This window comes from Ovis canadensis, chromosome 1 (assembly GCF_042477335.2).
Source record: "Ovis canadensis isolate MfBH-ARS-UI-01 breed Bighorn chromosome 1, ARS-UI_OviCan_v2, whole genome shotgun sequence".
NCBI lineage: Eukaryota > Metazoa > Chordata > Mammalia > Artiodactyla > Bovidae > Ovis > Ovis canadensis.
This window is the reverse complement of record NC_091245.1, coordinates 200,403,114-200,419,713: the sequence shown is the minus strand read 5'-3', so window position 1 is coordinate 200,419,713 and position 16,600 is coordinate 200,403,114. Positions and strand designations below refer to the sequence as shown.

The 16,600-nt window shown below is 42.2% G+C and overlaps 1 protein-coding gene across 1 annotated transcript in view; it reads right to left on the bottom strand.

The window, feature by feature from the left end:
• P3H2 (prolyl 3-hydroxylase 2) overlaps positions 1 to 13,697 on the bottom strand; it is a 178,438-nt gene extending 164,741 nt beyond the window's left edge. The window contains exon 1 of the mRNA XM_069557820.1: positions 12,684 to 13,697. Within this exon, the coding sequence (XP_069413921.1) occupies positions 12,684 to 13,157 (474 nt within the window). The 5' untranslated portion in view covers positions 13,158 to 13,697. The remainder of the gene's footprint in view (positions 1 to 12,683) is intronic.
• Between the last annotated feature and the right edge of the window lie 2,903 nt (positions 13,698 to 16,600).

Below are 16,600 nucleotides of genomic sequence, written 5' to 3'. Positions count from 1 at the left end.
TCCAATAACCATAAATGAAAGTAACCTTTAAAAATGTATACACTATTTTAAAAATAGAAATACAATTAAATGATGTGTGTTGAAAAAAATCTTATTTCAACATCATTTTAATGTTTGAACCTTAAATGCAACCTCCCTATATAAGTATTTGTCTGACTTACATTCGAACACCTTCTTCTTGGGCTATTTATTATATTTGAACAGCTGTTAGTGTTGGGAAAGTCTTCCATATTTGAGCCAAGATCCCGTTTTCCATAACTTTTGTTACTTGGTCCTACTTGTTCAATTCCTAGGTGCCATAAAGATCCAGAACAGTTGTCTCAGATAATGATCTTTTCAAAGCCTTTTTTTCTTGTTTAGTTTATTCATCCCTATTCCAACTGTTTCTCATAAAACAGTTCTGAGTCTTTTATTTATATCTTTTAGTCCTTCCTGCTTGTGCCCTAGTTTATCTTGTACTTCTGAAAGTTCCACCAAGTTAAATATTACCATGTCCTTCTTCAAATTTTATTTTAAAACGGTTGTCCAAAAATGAGGACTAGCATCAGATACACTGAAAGTATCTCCTGTCTTTTGACCTTTCAAACTTCCATTCTACCACTTTGTATTCCATTACACTATCTCATCATTTTTCTTATCCATAGATAGATTGTTGGCTCACTGCACCAGTCCATAAAAGTATTCAACAATGGTGTGATCCCTGGGTTGGGAAGATCCCCTGGAGAAGGGAAAGGCTACCCACTCCAGTAATCTGGCCTGGAGAATTCCATGGACTGTATAGTCCATGGGATTGCAAAGAGTCAGATATGACTGAGCAAGTTTCACTTTCAGGCTGAGAGATGTAGAAGAGTTCTTATAAGCCATCTAGTCCAATTCTGCCCTTGTCCAAATAGAGACCTAAAGGCATGAGAGACACCACTGGAGACACAGCCTAAACTGCCTGATTTCTGAACTCATAATTCTCTCTGTTTTATCTTTGCTACTCTCTCATTTGCCTGTCATACAAGAAGCAGTCTTATTTCTGGTGTCTGTGATGAAGAGATGTTTGTTGATTCCCAAACCTAGGCCATCTCCCAGGAGTACTCTAGATCAGGGTGGTGAAAAGGCTTAAAGCAGTTTAAAATTCCCAGGGTGTGTTGGTCTGTGGGAAGAGATTTTATCTGTTAATAGAAAACAGCAAAGGTTTGGAATGTGTTTGAACACAGTCCATTTTTGACAAATACAAAGAAGAGACCACAGTCTCATGGAAATTGTGAAATCAGGGGGATGGAGAAGGAAAAGGGGAGGAAGCAAAAAGACTTTTCTCAAAGCAGCAAAATACAATCTCAAGATATCAATAAGAAGAACTTTTGTTTTAGTCTGACGCTGAAAGGAGGCCAGTAAGCTTACACTCCAATGTCTAGGGAATTGAACTTGAAGTTAAGAGCTCCAACTGAGCAGGTCAAATTTTTGTTTTGTGTGTAATCAAGTTTTCTCTACCTACTCTAAGTACTGTACTGTACTTATTGTTTTAGTTTATCAAAATGCCTAAGTCTTCTTTCGCCTTTCAGATTTCCTTACAAATTTCCTCTCTGCACAGCAGCTATGAGGCAAGGAAATAAGTTGACCCTTGAAAAATATGGAGGGATAGAGACTCTAACCTCTGTGTGGTCTAAATTTGCTTATAAACTAATGAAAACCTACTTTATAACACAGAGCTCCACTCAATGTTCTGTGGTGACCTGAATGGAAAGCAAATCCAAAATAGAGGGGATATATGTATACATATAGTTGATTCACTTTTCTGGACAGTAGAAACTAACACAACATTGTAAAGCAACTACATTCCAATATATATATATTTAATCTGCATATAATTTATAGTTGGTCCTCTTTATCCATGGTTCTGAATCTGCAGAATCAACAACTGGGGATTATGCAATGCCGCAGTATCCTCATATTTCAAACCATGCTGTTCAAGGATCAGTTGTACTTCTTTGTTAATGCTGACCTAGATGAACTCAAAATGTTTTTTTCTTTTTTAAATTAACTTCTCACAAGAAGCCGTTTTCCAAATAAGGAACTCATATTTACACATGTGAACTTTTCCAGTGTCATATAATAAAAGGGAGGATTCTTTTGAATACAGGCCTCAGTTCAGTTCAGTTCAGTTCAGTCACTCAGTTGTGTTTGACTCTTTGCGACCCCATGGACTGCAGCATGCCAGGCCTCCCTGTCCATCACCAACTCCCAGAGTTTACTCAAACTCATGTCCATTGAGTCAGTGATGCCATTCAACTATCTCATCCTCTGTCATCCCCTTCTCCTCCTGCCTTCAATCTTTCCCCAGCATCAGAGTCTTTTCAAATGAGTCAGTTCTTCCCATCAGGTGGCCAAAGTATTGGAGTTTCAGCATCAGCATCAGTCCTTCCAATGAATATAGGCCTGTTCCATGTCAAAACCAAAATTGTGAGAAGTGAATGAGAACTCGAGTTTTGTCACAGAAAAACCTGGATTCAGATTCTGACTCTACTTACCAGCTGTGGGATCTTAGATATACCATTTAGCCATTTAATCAGTTACCCTATTACGAAAAGGAGAACATTTAGCTCCATCTAGGATTTCAAAGAAACCTGAAATGGCAAAATGGCATTTTCCCTTAACATTTGGTAAACATTGAGTGCAGGTCATGTAAAATCTCCCCAAAGACATCCCTCCCTTCTCTGTTCCACACAGAAACTGAATGGCTCTGCTACCCTGGGCCTTATCATGACAGAAATGTCTCAACTGAGTATGGGGCCTCTGGATGAAGAACGACCAAGATCTGCTTCTGAATGATTGGTTTTATTACAGAGACATGAATTTCAGAGAATGCAACGTCCATGTTTGTTTCGTGTAAACTCCTTTCACTCACGGGGCCCTCTCAGACTTTACCTTACTGTTCTTGCCTTCCTTCATTAATTTTTGCTATCATCACTCCATCTTTCTCCATCTATGTCTGCATTTCCCTCTGCTATGGTATGAATGTTTGTGTTCCCCAACATTCCTATGTTGAAACCTAGTTCCCAAAGTATTACAAGGTGAGCATTTGGAGCTGATTAGGTCAAGAAGAAATGAATTCATGCCTTTATAAAAGAGGTCCAGAAATTACCCTGCAATGTGAGAGGTTACAGCAGAGCATGCCTCTCACCAGACAATGAACCTGCACGTACCATGATCTTCGCCTCCCAGTTTCCAGAACTCTAAGAATTAATAGATAATTAATAACTTTTGTTTATAAATCACCAGCATATGGTCTTCTGTTATACCAAAGGACTGAGATACCCTCTGAGCTTCTCTCTCTCTCAATCTCACAATCATTCCTTTTTCTTCTGATCCCCTCTCATTTTTCCCACTTTCCAGTATCCTATAAGGTGGCATTTTGGGTTTGAGGCAAGCTGTTTTCTAAGAGCATATGTGATAAAGAACTAACCCCAAGAAAACTAAGAGTTGCAGTGGATTACTTTTAAATGACTGAGTTTGGGTACTTTCCAAGTTGAATAAAAAATACATTAATTCTGGAGTTTGGAGTTCAAGATTGAAAGGTGTTAGTTTGTATTGCTAAAGTAACCTATGCTGTCATATTCCAATAATAAGTAGAGAGAAGCTAATTACTCTGGTCTTTCCTGCAACTTGTACTAGCCTAGCCATGAGGGAAGACCAGCTAAGGAATATAAGCCAAGTGATTTGCATCTTGGAGAAAGAGACTCTATTTCGATTGGAATTCCCCTCACAAAAGGTATCAAGCTAAAGCCAAACTTTTTCATAAATATGATTCATCAGTGGGCCCAGTGCCATCTAGCATATGTTGTCAAACACTTGATTTATACTTGTCTAATCTTAACGTCCAGTTATCTTAAATATGGCTACAGGTTTAAAACAGTGGTTCTCAAAATAGGGTGATTTTGACTCCGAGAGACATGTTGCCATGTACAGAGACATTTTTGGTTGTCACAGCTTAGAAGCAATATGAAGTGTGTTGCGACTGCTGTCTAGTAGGTAAAAGTCAGGGATGAGGCCATCCTAAAATGCAAAGGACAACCTATAATGACAAAAATCAATCATCCCAAATATCAGTAAGCAGTCCATTCTGAAGGAGATCAGCCCTGGGATTTCTTTGGAAGGAATGATGCCAAAGCTGAAACTCCAGTACTTTGGCCACCTCATGCGAAGAGTTGACTCATTGGAAAAGACTTTGATGCTGGGAGGGATTGGGGGCAGGAGGAGAAGGGGATGACAGAGGATGAGATGGCTGGATGGCATCACTGACTCGATGGACGCGAGTCTGAGTGAACTCTGGGTTTTGGTGATGGACAGGGAGGCCTGGCGTGCTGCGATTCATGGGGTCGCAAAGAGTCGGACACAACTGAGCGACTGAACTGAACTGAAGGCTGAGAAACTCAAACTTAAATACCTACTGATCCAAAAACCTGCAGACTTCATTGTATGACTGAGCCCTTGGTCATCCTATAGAAACAATGACTGTGAAAATCTCCTTCCCTAGTAGCATTTCTAAATGCCTTGGGCTACAATCAAATGGTGATTGTTGATCCTGGATTCAGCCTGAAAAATACTACCAAGAAATAATTTTTACTTCAGTGGGGAAATAATTTTTATGGCTTTCTGGATTAGTTTTTGATACTATAATTTGAGATCATTTTTGAAACCAGCCAAATATGGCTTTAGGATAATCCACTGTGTCTGGTGTCCTAATTATGTGTTGATTTCTTCGTGCAAGCCTATTGATCTTGGCAAAGTGAAAACTAGAAATTTAGCATTCAAGCAGAAAGAATAAATCAAAACTGGCTCAGTTAGCTTTACTGCAATTCAGGGTTTGTTAACAGTTCCTCTGCTTTGTTTCACATTTATTTATTTTATCATATCTTTTGCTTTTCTCCATTCCTTTTCCAGAGTTCCAATATAATTACACTGTAATCTTCAGCAGTGTCTCATTGCTTGCAGAAAAACTGAATCTATTATTTATAGATAATGAATTCCAGCAGAATTATTTTGATAGCCCTGAACTTCTGGAAAATCTGACATCTTGGATCTCCCTCTTTCTGGCTCTTATACCTCCTTTTCCCTTCCAAAGAAGATTCTTTGCTCATTCATTTCCATTAGGTTTATTGGAGGACAGTATTAATCCAGGATCCTGTTTCTGAGCTTTTTCCAGAAGTGGGCAGAACAGTAGTGCAAGGAATAACATTCATAAGGTAGCTTTTATTTTCAAGGTATATCTTATTTGGGAAATAATGTTAAGTGGCATGCTATGCATATGATATTAACCTTGGCAATTTCAGGTATTCAGTGTGTGTCTTATAAATGGTGGTCATCAGCAATGTCACAGAGGTAGGAATCAGGGTTCTTAGATTCTAATCCTGGTTATTCCATTAAGTTGCTGGGTACATGTGGACAACTTGATACTTTTCCAGACTTTATTTTGCCTTCTCTAAAATGAAAGGGTGGGAGCACATATGCTCTATGAATGTGACAGGAAACAGTTGCAGAAAGATGGGGACCCAAGAGGAAAGGGAAATGAATACCTTTCCCAACATATACCCAACTCTTGCACAGATCGTATGGGTGAAAAGGACATAAAAAGAATTTCATAGAAGTAGATGCCTATGTCTATGTATCAAATTAAATAAGAGGCTCTCTGGGCTTCATTTTATTAGAACCAGAACCCTGACATTACCTGGACTGCTACTTGCTTCTCTCTTCCCTTGATTGATTTCCTCAACCTGCTCCTTGGCAGATGTAATTTCACTATGGAGATCATCAACAGGACAAGGAATGGGAAAGAAGAGAGAGAGATGCAGAAAGAAAGTAAAGCAGAGAGGGGTGTAGTCAAATGAAATCAGCTGCTTCTGATCATAGCCGGCAGCTCTCCTCAGTACTAAACCCCCAAAATCATACACACAGCACTGAAACATATCACACAGAAGGCTGACTCCAGCTCTCTCTCTTTTTAAAGGTGTTTGGGACATTTGGCAAATGAAGGCCAGCCCTCATGGAAATTACATAGCTAGGAAGTCAGCAGGAAAAGAGGGATGAATAAAAGAACAGAAAAAGAATTATAGGAGAAAAGCTGAATGGAAAAAAAGACAGGAGAAATTATTTTTTTCCTAATGAGAAATGCAAAATTTTCCACCAGACGACTGTGACTCTTGGCTAAGTGGCCTACATCTCATGTGAATGAAAATGCAGGGTGGGCGGGGCAGTCCAGGAAACTGGGCCTTGTGTCTGCTCCATCTCTGGAGGCACCAGGTCCACTGCAGGTCTCAGTGGCATCACTGATTTACCAGACTGCCCCTCTGGAGGTAACCATGTCCCTTCCACAGAGTCTATAAAGAGCACTGTGCGTGCATCCTACATCATTTCAGTCTTGTCCAATTCTTTGCCACCCCATGGTCTGTAGCCCACCAGTCTCCTCTGTCCATGGAATGGGTTGTCATTTCCTTCTCCAAGGGATCTTCCTGACTCAGGACTCAAACCAGCGTCTCTTACATCTCCAGCATTGGCAGGCAGGTTCCTTACCACTAGCGTCACCTGGGAAGCCCACAAGAGCACTGGACATTCTGACCCAGCTCCACTTGCTGATCCTCCTTGATTCATTATGGAACCTCTGAGGCCATCAGCTATCAAAACAAGGACAGACTTTATGATTTCTGAGGGTCCTTCAAGTTGTAGTATTTTAATGCTTTTAATAATTATCACTCTTTATTCTTACAAGACCACATTTCTTAGGCAAAATATGTATTCCTCCCTCTCTCACCCTTACTTCACTGCCCCAAACCAACTATTTAACTTGAAGAGACAGAGAGTTGAACAAGATATTCCCTTGGAGTCCCTTCCAGTTCTCTAAGATCTTTACTCAAGTCCTTAGTAGTACAAAGAACCATTATTACACCAAATCCAATGAGTTTTCATTTTAGATGAATCCATCCACCTTTCAAAAATTTTAAACTCCATCCACAAAGCAAGTTGACATTTTATCAAACATTCCCAAAAGAATTTCACACATTTATCCCTTTGGAGTTTATCACTGAGCAAATGATATTCATGACAGAATACATTTGAGTCTCAGAGATGGAATTTGTGAAGAGAGAAAAGTAGTTTATTACTTTCTTTTATTAAAACCTATAAAGAAATCCCTTTATAGGTTTGAGATTTGGGAAAAGTTTTCACCAGACTAAAATAGGAGAAAACCTGTAAGAAATTGCTCCCTTCATTTAACTGAATTTTAAGCTACCATTTGCCAGTCACAATGGGTGATTGATAAAGAGCTGACTGGGCCTTCATTAAGTCAGCCTCCTAGCAGGAAACAATTGATATTTAATCTCCTTAGCTAAGGAGGACTTAAGAGCTGGCTACACCAAGAAGTTCCCAGGTTTCTTTCCTAACCAGTGGGACAGAAAGATGATGACTAGTGGATTTTGATAAATCAAGCCTGGAAAAAAAAAAAATTGTAATAAGAAGAAAGAAAAAAAGCCACATCCCTTGAGGAAAAAACCACTAGGAAATTTCAAAACAACTATTTCAAGAAGACATAAATTCAACTCCCTATTTGAAATAATTTGTGGACAAAATGTACGTAGTCTACAGATGGGTTAAAAAGAGATTTTAATATGAGACTTGGGAAAAGCTTTTATCCTGAACTAAAATAATATATATTAAGCACATATCATGTGATCTAGGTTTCAAACTCATTTTTCTTAAGGCATTCATCTAGGAGAAAGAAATGGATAAAGAAGAAAAAGAGTGAGGAAAATCTTTCAGCTTGCTTTTTTTTTTTTTCTTTTTTAGAAAACACTAATAAAATAAATTACGGTCAAGAAAAAGGAATTTGGGGGAGATGACTGTAGGAGGGAGATAGAATTGCCTAACTTAATTGCATTTCCCCCCTCACCCCCGCCTCTAATCTTAAGAAGAAAAACAAATGTCAAATGGCACACAGCTCCAGTTTAGAAACAAAACATGGAAGGACAAGCTTGTTTTAAGTAAAAATAAAAAAAATAAAAATAAACAGCACTGGATATCTTTTTTTTTCCTTTTACTAAATGGCTGGGAACACTGACAGAAAAACAGATACTGTCAAAGTATTCCTGATTGTAAAGTACACAGATAAGGGAAAAAGAAAAGGATCTCTCTTATGTTTGTTTAAATTCCACAAATGTACATAAAGCAGGCACAGCGTGTCAAGAATTTTCCGAAGCATAGTTTTAGAAAATAAGGATTAAATTAGAGAAAAGATGGAGAGGGAGGGAAAGGAAGTTTGCAACATTAGCCAGAACTTGCAAATGGAAAAGAGTGAAAAGTCAAGCAGTCTACAGTTCTTCTGTAACTTTCTTTCCCAACTGACAAGCCATGAAATCTGATAACTAACATGAGAAGACTTCCTATCACCATGCAACAATCTTTCTCAACAATATTTTGTACACAAGCAACCAAGCTATCATTCATTCAACAAACATAAGCTGAGCATTTACTGCTACCACCCCCTGTTTTAGGTATTTGGTTGGGGTAGGGGGGATATAGATGCTGAGACTGAACTCAGACAGACCTAATGAACCTAAATCTCCAATTTTAAATTATATTTTTAATGCCCAGGTGATTCATAATATTCATCTATCTACTGATCTTCCAGATCTGGAAACTCCTTCGTTAGGAGGTACAAAAGTGACTCTGACCATTCTGTGATCTCCAGGAGCTCACATTAGTGATAATAAATACATGGATTTCTCCAAAATAATGTTAAAAATGAAACATGATATGAGAGGATCATATTCTTTACTGTGGATATTCAAAGGAGGGAGAAATAATGGACTGTTGGGGGCTGCCAATTGAGGAAAAGAGGATGTCACAGAAATAGGTACATTTGTGCTTCCCACATGGTACTAGTGCTAAAGGACCCACCTGCCAATTCAGGAGCTCTAAGAGATGCAGATTCAATTCCTGGGTCAGGAAGATCCCCTGGAGGAGGGCATGGCAACCCACTCTAGTATTCTTGCTTGGAGAATCCCATGGACAGAGGAGCCTTCAGGACTACAGTCCATAGAGTCACAAAGAGTTGGACTCAACTGAAGCAACTTAGCACATATGCTCATGCTTGTATAGTTACCATCTGAACACACAGAGAAGGAGGTGGGAAAATCTACTAATCTTATTATAACTAATCTACTACCACTATAACTAAGTCTGCTACTATCATAATTAAACATATTATTATTATAACTAATAATAAGAGACACATTTCCAGAGTTTCTGGAAATAGAAATAGGCCCTGTCCTGGGTGTCTTATATAAATCCTCTCTTAAACCTAAACCAACCAGTTAGGTTCTATTATTTCTATTATCTACAAGATGGGGAAACTAAAGCTTAGAAAGCTTTTGTGAATTTTTCAGTCACAGAGCTGGAGATTGAAGAGCTAAAGTTCAGTCTCAGATTGATCCCATTCCAGAGCCTCTATGCCTCTCAAAGAAGAATAAACAAACCCAGATGTGCAAAAGTGTCAGACACAAAAGATTAAGCATCCATTGCTCCCTCTGGCTGAAGGATGGCAGAGTGGGGGAGAAACTGAGCCGGTAAAGTTAAAGGTCAGATAGGCTGCAGTAAACACTGTGGGCTCTATCCAGTAGCAAAGGGAAACCAGTGAAGGTTTCCAAGTAGAGACTATTCTGATCAAAGCTTTATCTTAGATTTTAGGATGTGAATTATGAGTGATATGATACAATCTGAAATAATAGAATTTGAAAGTCTAAAGAGTCTTGCCCTGCCTTTAAACAAAAAAGTGTGCTTGGGATCTAAGTAGAACTACCATCTCACCTCAGAGGAATTACCGGCATGCCAGGACTTAAGGAAGATTCTACAGAACAGCCCAGAACATAAATACAATGACTGTCTGTTACCCCACAGCACAAGGACTGACTCATTCCTGGAGCTGTCCAAATCTGGCAAATGGATAGCCCCAGGGACTCAGCATTCTGTGGGATCCGAGGTTACCCCAGGGGGCAGTGGGTGTGCACAGGCATGATCAATTGTTGGCAGAGCCCAGACCTCTGACTCCCAGTCCTATACTCAATTCATCAAGGCAAATCACTCGTGACACTGGGTAAGCCCCTTTTCCTATCTGGATTCTCCTTTCCTCATTATGATGAGAGAAATTGATATCAACAGGCCTTAGATTTCACAATTCGCAATCTCTCCCTTCCAATACTCTAGCATAGAGAATCCACTTCCATTAGTTGCTCACTAACTGGAATTTGGGGGAGCAACAGCATCTCTGGAGAGCTCCCAGAGTTTGCAAACCCCTAGCTGAGAACAAATATATTTCCTTGTCTCTAGGAAGTCTACTAGCTCTAACTGTATCACAGGATTCATGATCTCAAATCTTAGTTACAAAGTCTTCACTGAATTCCATCTGGCCCAGGATTATCCTTTTCAAGTGCAGAATGGATCACTGATGTCCAAAGTAAGTCAGCAACACAAGGTACCATGATCACATGTAGGCATATTCAGGGAACCCATCTATCATCAGGGAATGAATGAACTTTACGATTCAAACCTGTCAGAGCCCAACGGTACTTTGTTATTTTCAGAATTTTGGTTTGCACTCAGAAGATTGTGTGTGTATGTGTTTATAAGTCAAATTCCCAAGAAGCCAAGCAAAGGCTAAAAGTGTGAATTTCTTGGGTGGAGGGAACACCTTATTTGATGTTCATAAAGATAGTTCTGATGACTCCAACTCACCAAAAATGAATTTCAAAAAGGGTCAGAAGATCTCCTCCTTAAGAGATCATCAATTCTATAGACTCAAGGCACTGTGCCTATTGGAGTAGAAATGAACAGGAAGAAGATGCAAGAGGTGTTCTGCTCTCAGAAACATTGCTGGTAAAACAGAAATTAGCACATGAACTCACATATTTTTTAAGGGACTTCAACTTCACTGGTTCGTCAGACCACACCAGGTAGTTTACCCACAGAACTACCCATGAGCGACTAACTCCTGTAATCAATTGACTGCAAAAAAACTGAGGCATGTTAAACCTATGGCTTCATCTTCTTTGACTTCCAACAGGAGATGGAAACAGGAGCATGATAAATGTTAACATTAGCAGTGAAGCAAGGGTTATTACAGAACCAAAGACACTCACATTCTGAGAATTACCTCACGGTTATTTATTTTTATAGGAGTGAAAACAAATACACATTCCTTTCCCAGACCTGAAAAAGGAAAATGTACCCAAGATGTGTGACAGAACAATCAGCGGGACTGCCAACCTCACATCTGAGACTCCTGGGAAGACAGTGTTGCTGGGACCAATCTGGACCACCCACGTTCTGCTCTGGGAACCCACCGAATGTACCTTCAGCTGTTGGATACTCACAGGCCCCTCTCTTCATACTATTGACTGATTTATCTAAGACTACCCAAAACTGTGATATTCATTTTAGAGAAAGCAGATTTATAATTAATATATGTCTCAGCAAATCCTTAAGGATGCACAAGCCAGTAGAAGACATATGCTGAAAAGAATTCAGGCTTTCTCCTTATTTCTTGCCCAAGATACTAAATCCAACACTTTAGCCAGGGCACTGTGAGTTAAGAGTGAGTTATGGTTGTGATTTCCTGAGCTCCACCAACAGCTGCAAATCTGCAAAGACCTTGTGGGATGAGCTGCAAAAGACATCATATCTGCACCTGGTGTGTATTGTCACCATCCCAGAAATGCAGCCCAGTCCATTGGCTGGCATGACCAATCAACCCCCAAAGCTGCCACTTCAACAGCTGGAGAAGAGACGTTGACAAAGGAACAAAGAAAGGCAAAAAAGGGAGAAAGCATAAGTTCAGAGAAACAAAGATAAGAAAGAGTGGGAGACTGAGAAACACAGGCTAAATTGTCTCTGCTGAAGCACCCACATGGATCTTCAAAATCGTGACTGTGGGGAAAATGTCAGTACACTGTTTACCTCCTGTCACAAACTTCAGGCAAGTTGAAGACAAATAAATAAAACCATAAGGAGGGGGCATCTGATGGTGAACAACTCAGTACGATGCTTACTTCCAGAAACTAGAAGTGCTCTATCAAAGGACAAAGAGTCAGCACTCTGGATACTTCAAGTGAGACTACCTCGCACAGAACCACCTCTGACACATAACTCCTCTTTAACCTTTGATCTTCCCTTTTTGGGTAGGTGCAGGGAGAAAGAGGAATGGGATTCAGAGCAAGCCTACCTTTAACTCAGCTGTTCTGGGAACACTCTGTGTTAAACTTCAAAGAAAAGGTGCACACTAGCCTGTACGAGGGATGAGGGAGCTGAGACTGAAGAGAAATGAGCTGAAGCTAGACCAAGAAACGAAGCGAGAGATCTTACACTAGATCCGGTTCTGCCAGCGTTCAGACATTGGTGCTGAATGGGTACATCTTATCAGTGCAGTCCTCTTTTTGAGAGAGAAGAGGATGCCTTAAGAACTAATGGCTTGCTCAGATTCATCTAGTCTTGGTTACAGAGCTCAGCTCGGGCCACCAGATATCTAGATTCACACACAGACAGAACCGTTCAAGGAGACCCAGTCTGACCCGACGGCCAGGAAGACGGGAGCCGCGGGAGGGCTCGAGACATCTCGGAGGCGCGGGAGGGCGTGAGGTGTGCGCTCTGGGTACCTTGATGTAGGCCCGCTGCAGGTAGTTGTAGGGCACTCTGCGCTGGAAGTCGCTGCGCACATCCTCGCTGGCGCGGTGGCGGGACGCGGGGCCCCCTAGGCGCTGGCTCTGGCAGCTGCGGTAGCAGCGCGCCCGCTCGAGCAGAGCGCGGAAGAAGGGCAGCTCGGCTCCCGGGCCAGCGCCGGGGGGCGCGAGCGGGCGGCGGGCGGCGCAGTGGCGGGCGCAGCGCGCGCGGATCTCCCGTAGGCGCCGGTGGCTGCGCAGAGCCGCTTCCAGGTCGCGCACAGCCAGCTCGTAGTCCCCGCTGTAGTAGGCGGCCACGCCGCTGGCGTAGAGCAGGTCGAAGGGCTGCAAAGGCCCCGGCTCGGGCTCCCGCTCCGGATGCTGGCTGTCCGGGGGGCCGCACCACAGCGGCGGCGGCAGCAGTAGCCAGGGTAGCAGCAGCGGCAGCGGCGCCCAGATGCGCTCCCGCATCCTCCGTGGCGGACGCGCGCCGGCCGGCCACGCTCGCAGTCGGCTCCCGGCACCTGGCGTCCGGGTCGCCTCTCCCGGCTCCTCTAGCGCGATGGCCGGCCCCGCCGCCAGCCGGCTGCCCTGCGAGCCTCAGGTGACCCGCGGCGCTCGGCGGACTGAGAGGCGGAGGCCGGCTCGAACGGCCGCTCTTAAAGGGACGCCCACAGCTCACACGCTCCTCCTGCCGCCCGAGCCTCCGCGAGCTGCTCGCCGGCGCTCGGCGCGCGCCCTGCAGGCTCGGGCCGCAGCCTCCCGGAGGCAAGAGGCAGACACCCTGGTGTCAGCCAGAGAGCCAGCACACTGGGGGCCAGCCAAGGAGGGGCCGGGGAGGCCAGCCTGATGTATGGGGTCCCTTAGAGGTTGCAGAATGGATATGATGACTCCCTTTCCTTAGAGAGGAAGAAAAGCCAGATTAGTGACCTTAGAGCTCTCATTTTTGTAATTTGTGATTTCGCTCTTTGTCCGTCACCTTGTCCGTGTGAAGTACTGAAGCTCCAGCTCAGACTGTAGGAAAGCCCTGGAGGCCCAGTTGGCCCCTTTGGGAGGCTTGAGGAGGAGAGTGCTTAGTCCACGTTCACAGAACTGTGAAAGGCAAAGAAAGGAGTCAACCCCGGGCCTTTGGAATCAAAGCTTACTGCTCGTTCTCTTAGGAAAGGGCTCACCCTTGTTTCTCAACCCACTTTGTATGGGTGTGCGTCCGTGCATTAGGGCAGGGAATAGGGACAAAAGGACAAGAAACAGCCCACTTCTCTGTGTAGAGGAGGGCATTACAGGACCCAGAGAATTGTTGGTATGGTTATACTTACATCCTGCCTCCGTCAGGTTACCAACCCTGTAAACTTGTGCACTTGAGTCTAGTTTCCTCTTCTTCTAGGACAGACAAATATCCCAATATGTCCAATGGTTTTAAGATATAAATTATTTTTGCAAGAGCTGAACAAAGAGACAATTTAATAAATCCAGTACCCCCAGGCCTTAAGCAGTGAGCATCAGCCTCGGAATGGGAAAGCTGTCAGAATGGCTGCCAAACTCCAAAGGACTAGCTGGAGGCTTTCCTGTTCCTCTGTTTCTCCTCCCTTATAAATCCCTCCTGAGCCAAGGTGTTCCCTTCATTCCTGTTCTTTGGCTTCACACTCTTACAAGGATTCCTGAGAGCTTATGCACTGGACCCTTGACTCCAGTATGCCTCCTGGAAGCATTCCTGTGGTCTCCTAGTGTTTGTCGCAGTTTCACTGGAGTCTCCCTGGGCACTGGGATGGTGAATGAGAGAGAAGGGCAACAGGAAAGAACACTTATCACATAGTTGATCTGAAGTCCCCAAAGCAGGCTTTTATGTGGGATCGCCACTATGGCCTGAAGGCTGCCAGAGTTTCATGCTAATTCATTCACTCATTTTGTTGGGTTTGACCACTTTGGCCATAAACAGTCTTGGCTCTGTAATTCCAAGGGACCCCAAAGAATCTTGCTGTTATTACTTTCCTCCCCCAAACCTCACTGATGTGAGGCTTATTCCACTGATGGAGAATCTCCACTTTGGAGCTGAGTATGTACTGAATACTTCGGATGTTCAGTATTCCAGAATTTGAACTTGGGTCATATGCCCAGACATTTCCTCTAAGGATTGTCTCTCTTCTCAGTTAAAATCTCTGGAGTCCAGAGTTATTAACCAACTTGTGGAAGGTTTTGAAGCACAATGGCTAGGAAATCCTGCTATGGGACTGAGGGCAAAGCACCAGGATGCTTTACTATAGATTATCTCTACATTCTGTGACATGTACACATCATTTAATACATGCCATTTAAATTTACATCTTTGTATAAATACTCTCAAAGTAGGTATTTTGGGGGAAGCGTTATAAGGTAGAATGCTAGACTAGATGGTACATGTTAGACTAGATTCAAAGTGCTTTAGAAACACAGAGCCTGCAAAGATTGAAAGCTTATTGGTTGTAGCCTTACTAAACTTTCTATTGATCCCCAAAGTGACGTGTGCTATCAAACCTTCTTCATGTTTTATTGTTATAAGGAAAAACACAATCTGACTCCATGTTGTATGTGTTTCTTTTACTTTAACCTTTCTTTCCCTATTGTTTTTGTCCACTAAAATGATACTGTCCATACATAATGGCTTGCCTTGGAGAACCCTGCCCCCTGCCTAAACAGTAAATCAGAATGCCTTTGTTCAAGACCCTGTCCACCTGTGGATGGTTACAGGAAGGAAGAAATTAAAAACATACTCTCCCTGAGGCTGGCCACATTTGCAAATATTTGCAACATTAATGGCCTTTTTGCTTTTCTTCCTCACCTCCCCTACCCCACCTCTGTTCTACAAAAGAACTTAGTATCTAGACCCCAGTAAGATGATTATATTGAGACATTAGTCTGCCATCTTCTCAGTCTACTAACTTTCTGAATAAAGTCATTATTCCATGCCTCAACACCTGATCTCTGATTTATTGGCTTGTTGTGTGGCAAACAGAGGGAGTTTGAAGTTAGTAAAACTATTATCTTATCTTCCTTGGTACAAACCCTATCCAATTTAGTAGAAAGTGTTAGACATCTCAATTTTTCCTATACATTGGAATCATCTGAGAAGGCAAAAATACTGATATCTGAGTCTGATTCTGAGAGCTTCTGATTTAATTGGCCTGTGGTATGGCCTGATCATTAAGATTTTTTCAAGTTCCCTCAGTGATTCTAATATGAAACCAGACCACTGGTCTGGAGTCAAAGCCATAACCCAAAGTGTAAGTCTGTGAATCAGGGCACCAGGTCACATAGAGGATTCGTGAATCTAAGATGAGCCATCACTCAGATCTCCCCTCTCCATGAAGGAAATCTGATCTACCTTTTAAGACTCAGTCAGAACAGGAGTGCATAAATATATAGATAGCAATAAAATTTATTCAAGGTGAAGAATTCGATTCCAGCCAATGCTTTGCCTAATGGTATCAACTTTGTGTTGAGAAAAAGAGTCCTCCCTGGGTCTCTAACATTCCTTAATGTCTTTCTGAGTATGCCAAGAATGCACTTCTTTACTTAGGCAACTTCTTAGACAACTGGGTATCATCTCAGAGCTCCTGTTTCATCAGACCTTGAGTTGAGTTCAAAATGTGCATTTCTAACAAGTTGCTTGGTGATGCTGAGACTTTTGGTGCAAGAATCATACTTTGAGAATCACTTCATCAATGCAATTCCTCATGAACAGTGGTACTCAAACTTTGCTGTATGTGTAAAAGCTAATTAAAAAACAAAATACAGAGGCCTTATCTTTGTAATATAATCAAGTCTGGGCCATTATGTTTTTACCAGATTTCCCGGAGGTTCTGATACCCACCAAAGTTTGAGAACCACTCCTTTAATTAATGACTTTTTCACCCCATTTGACAATATCTGGAGGTACT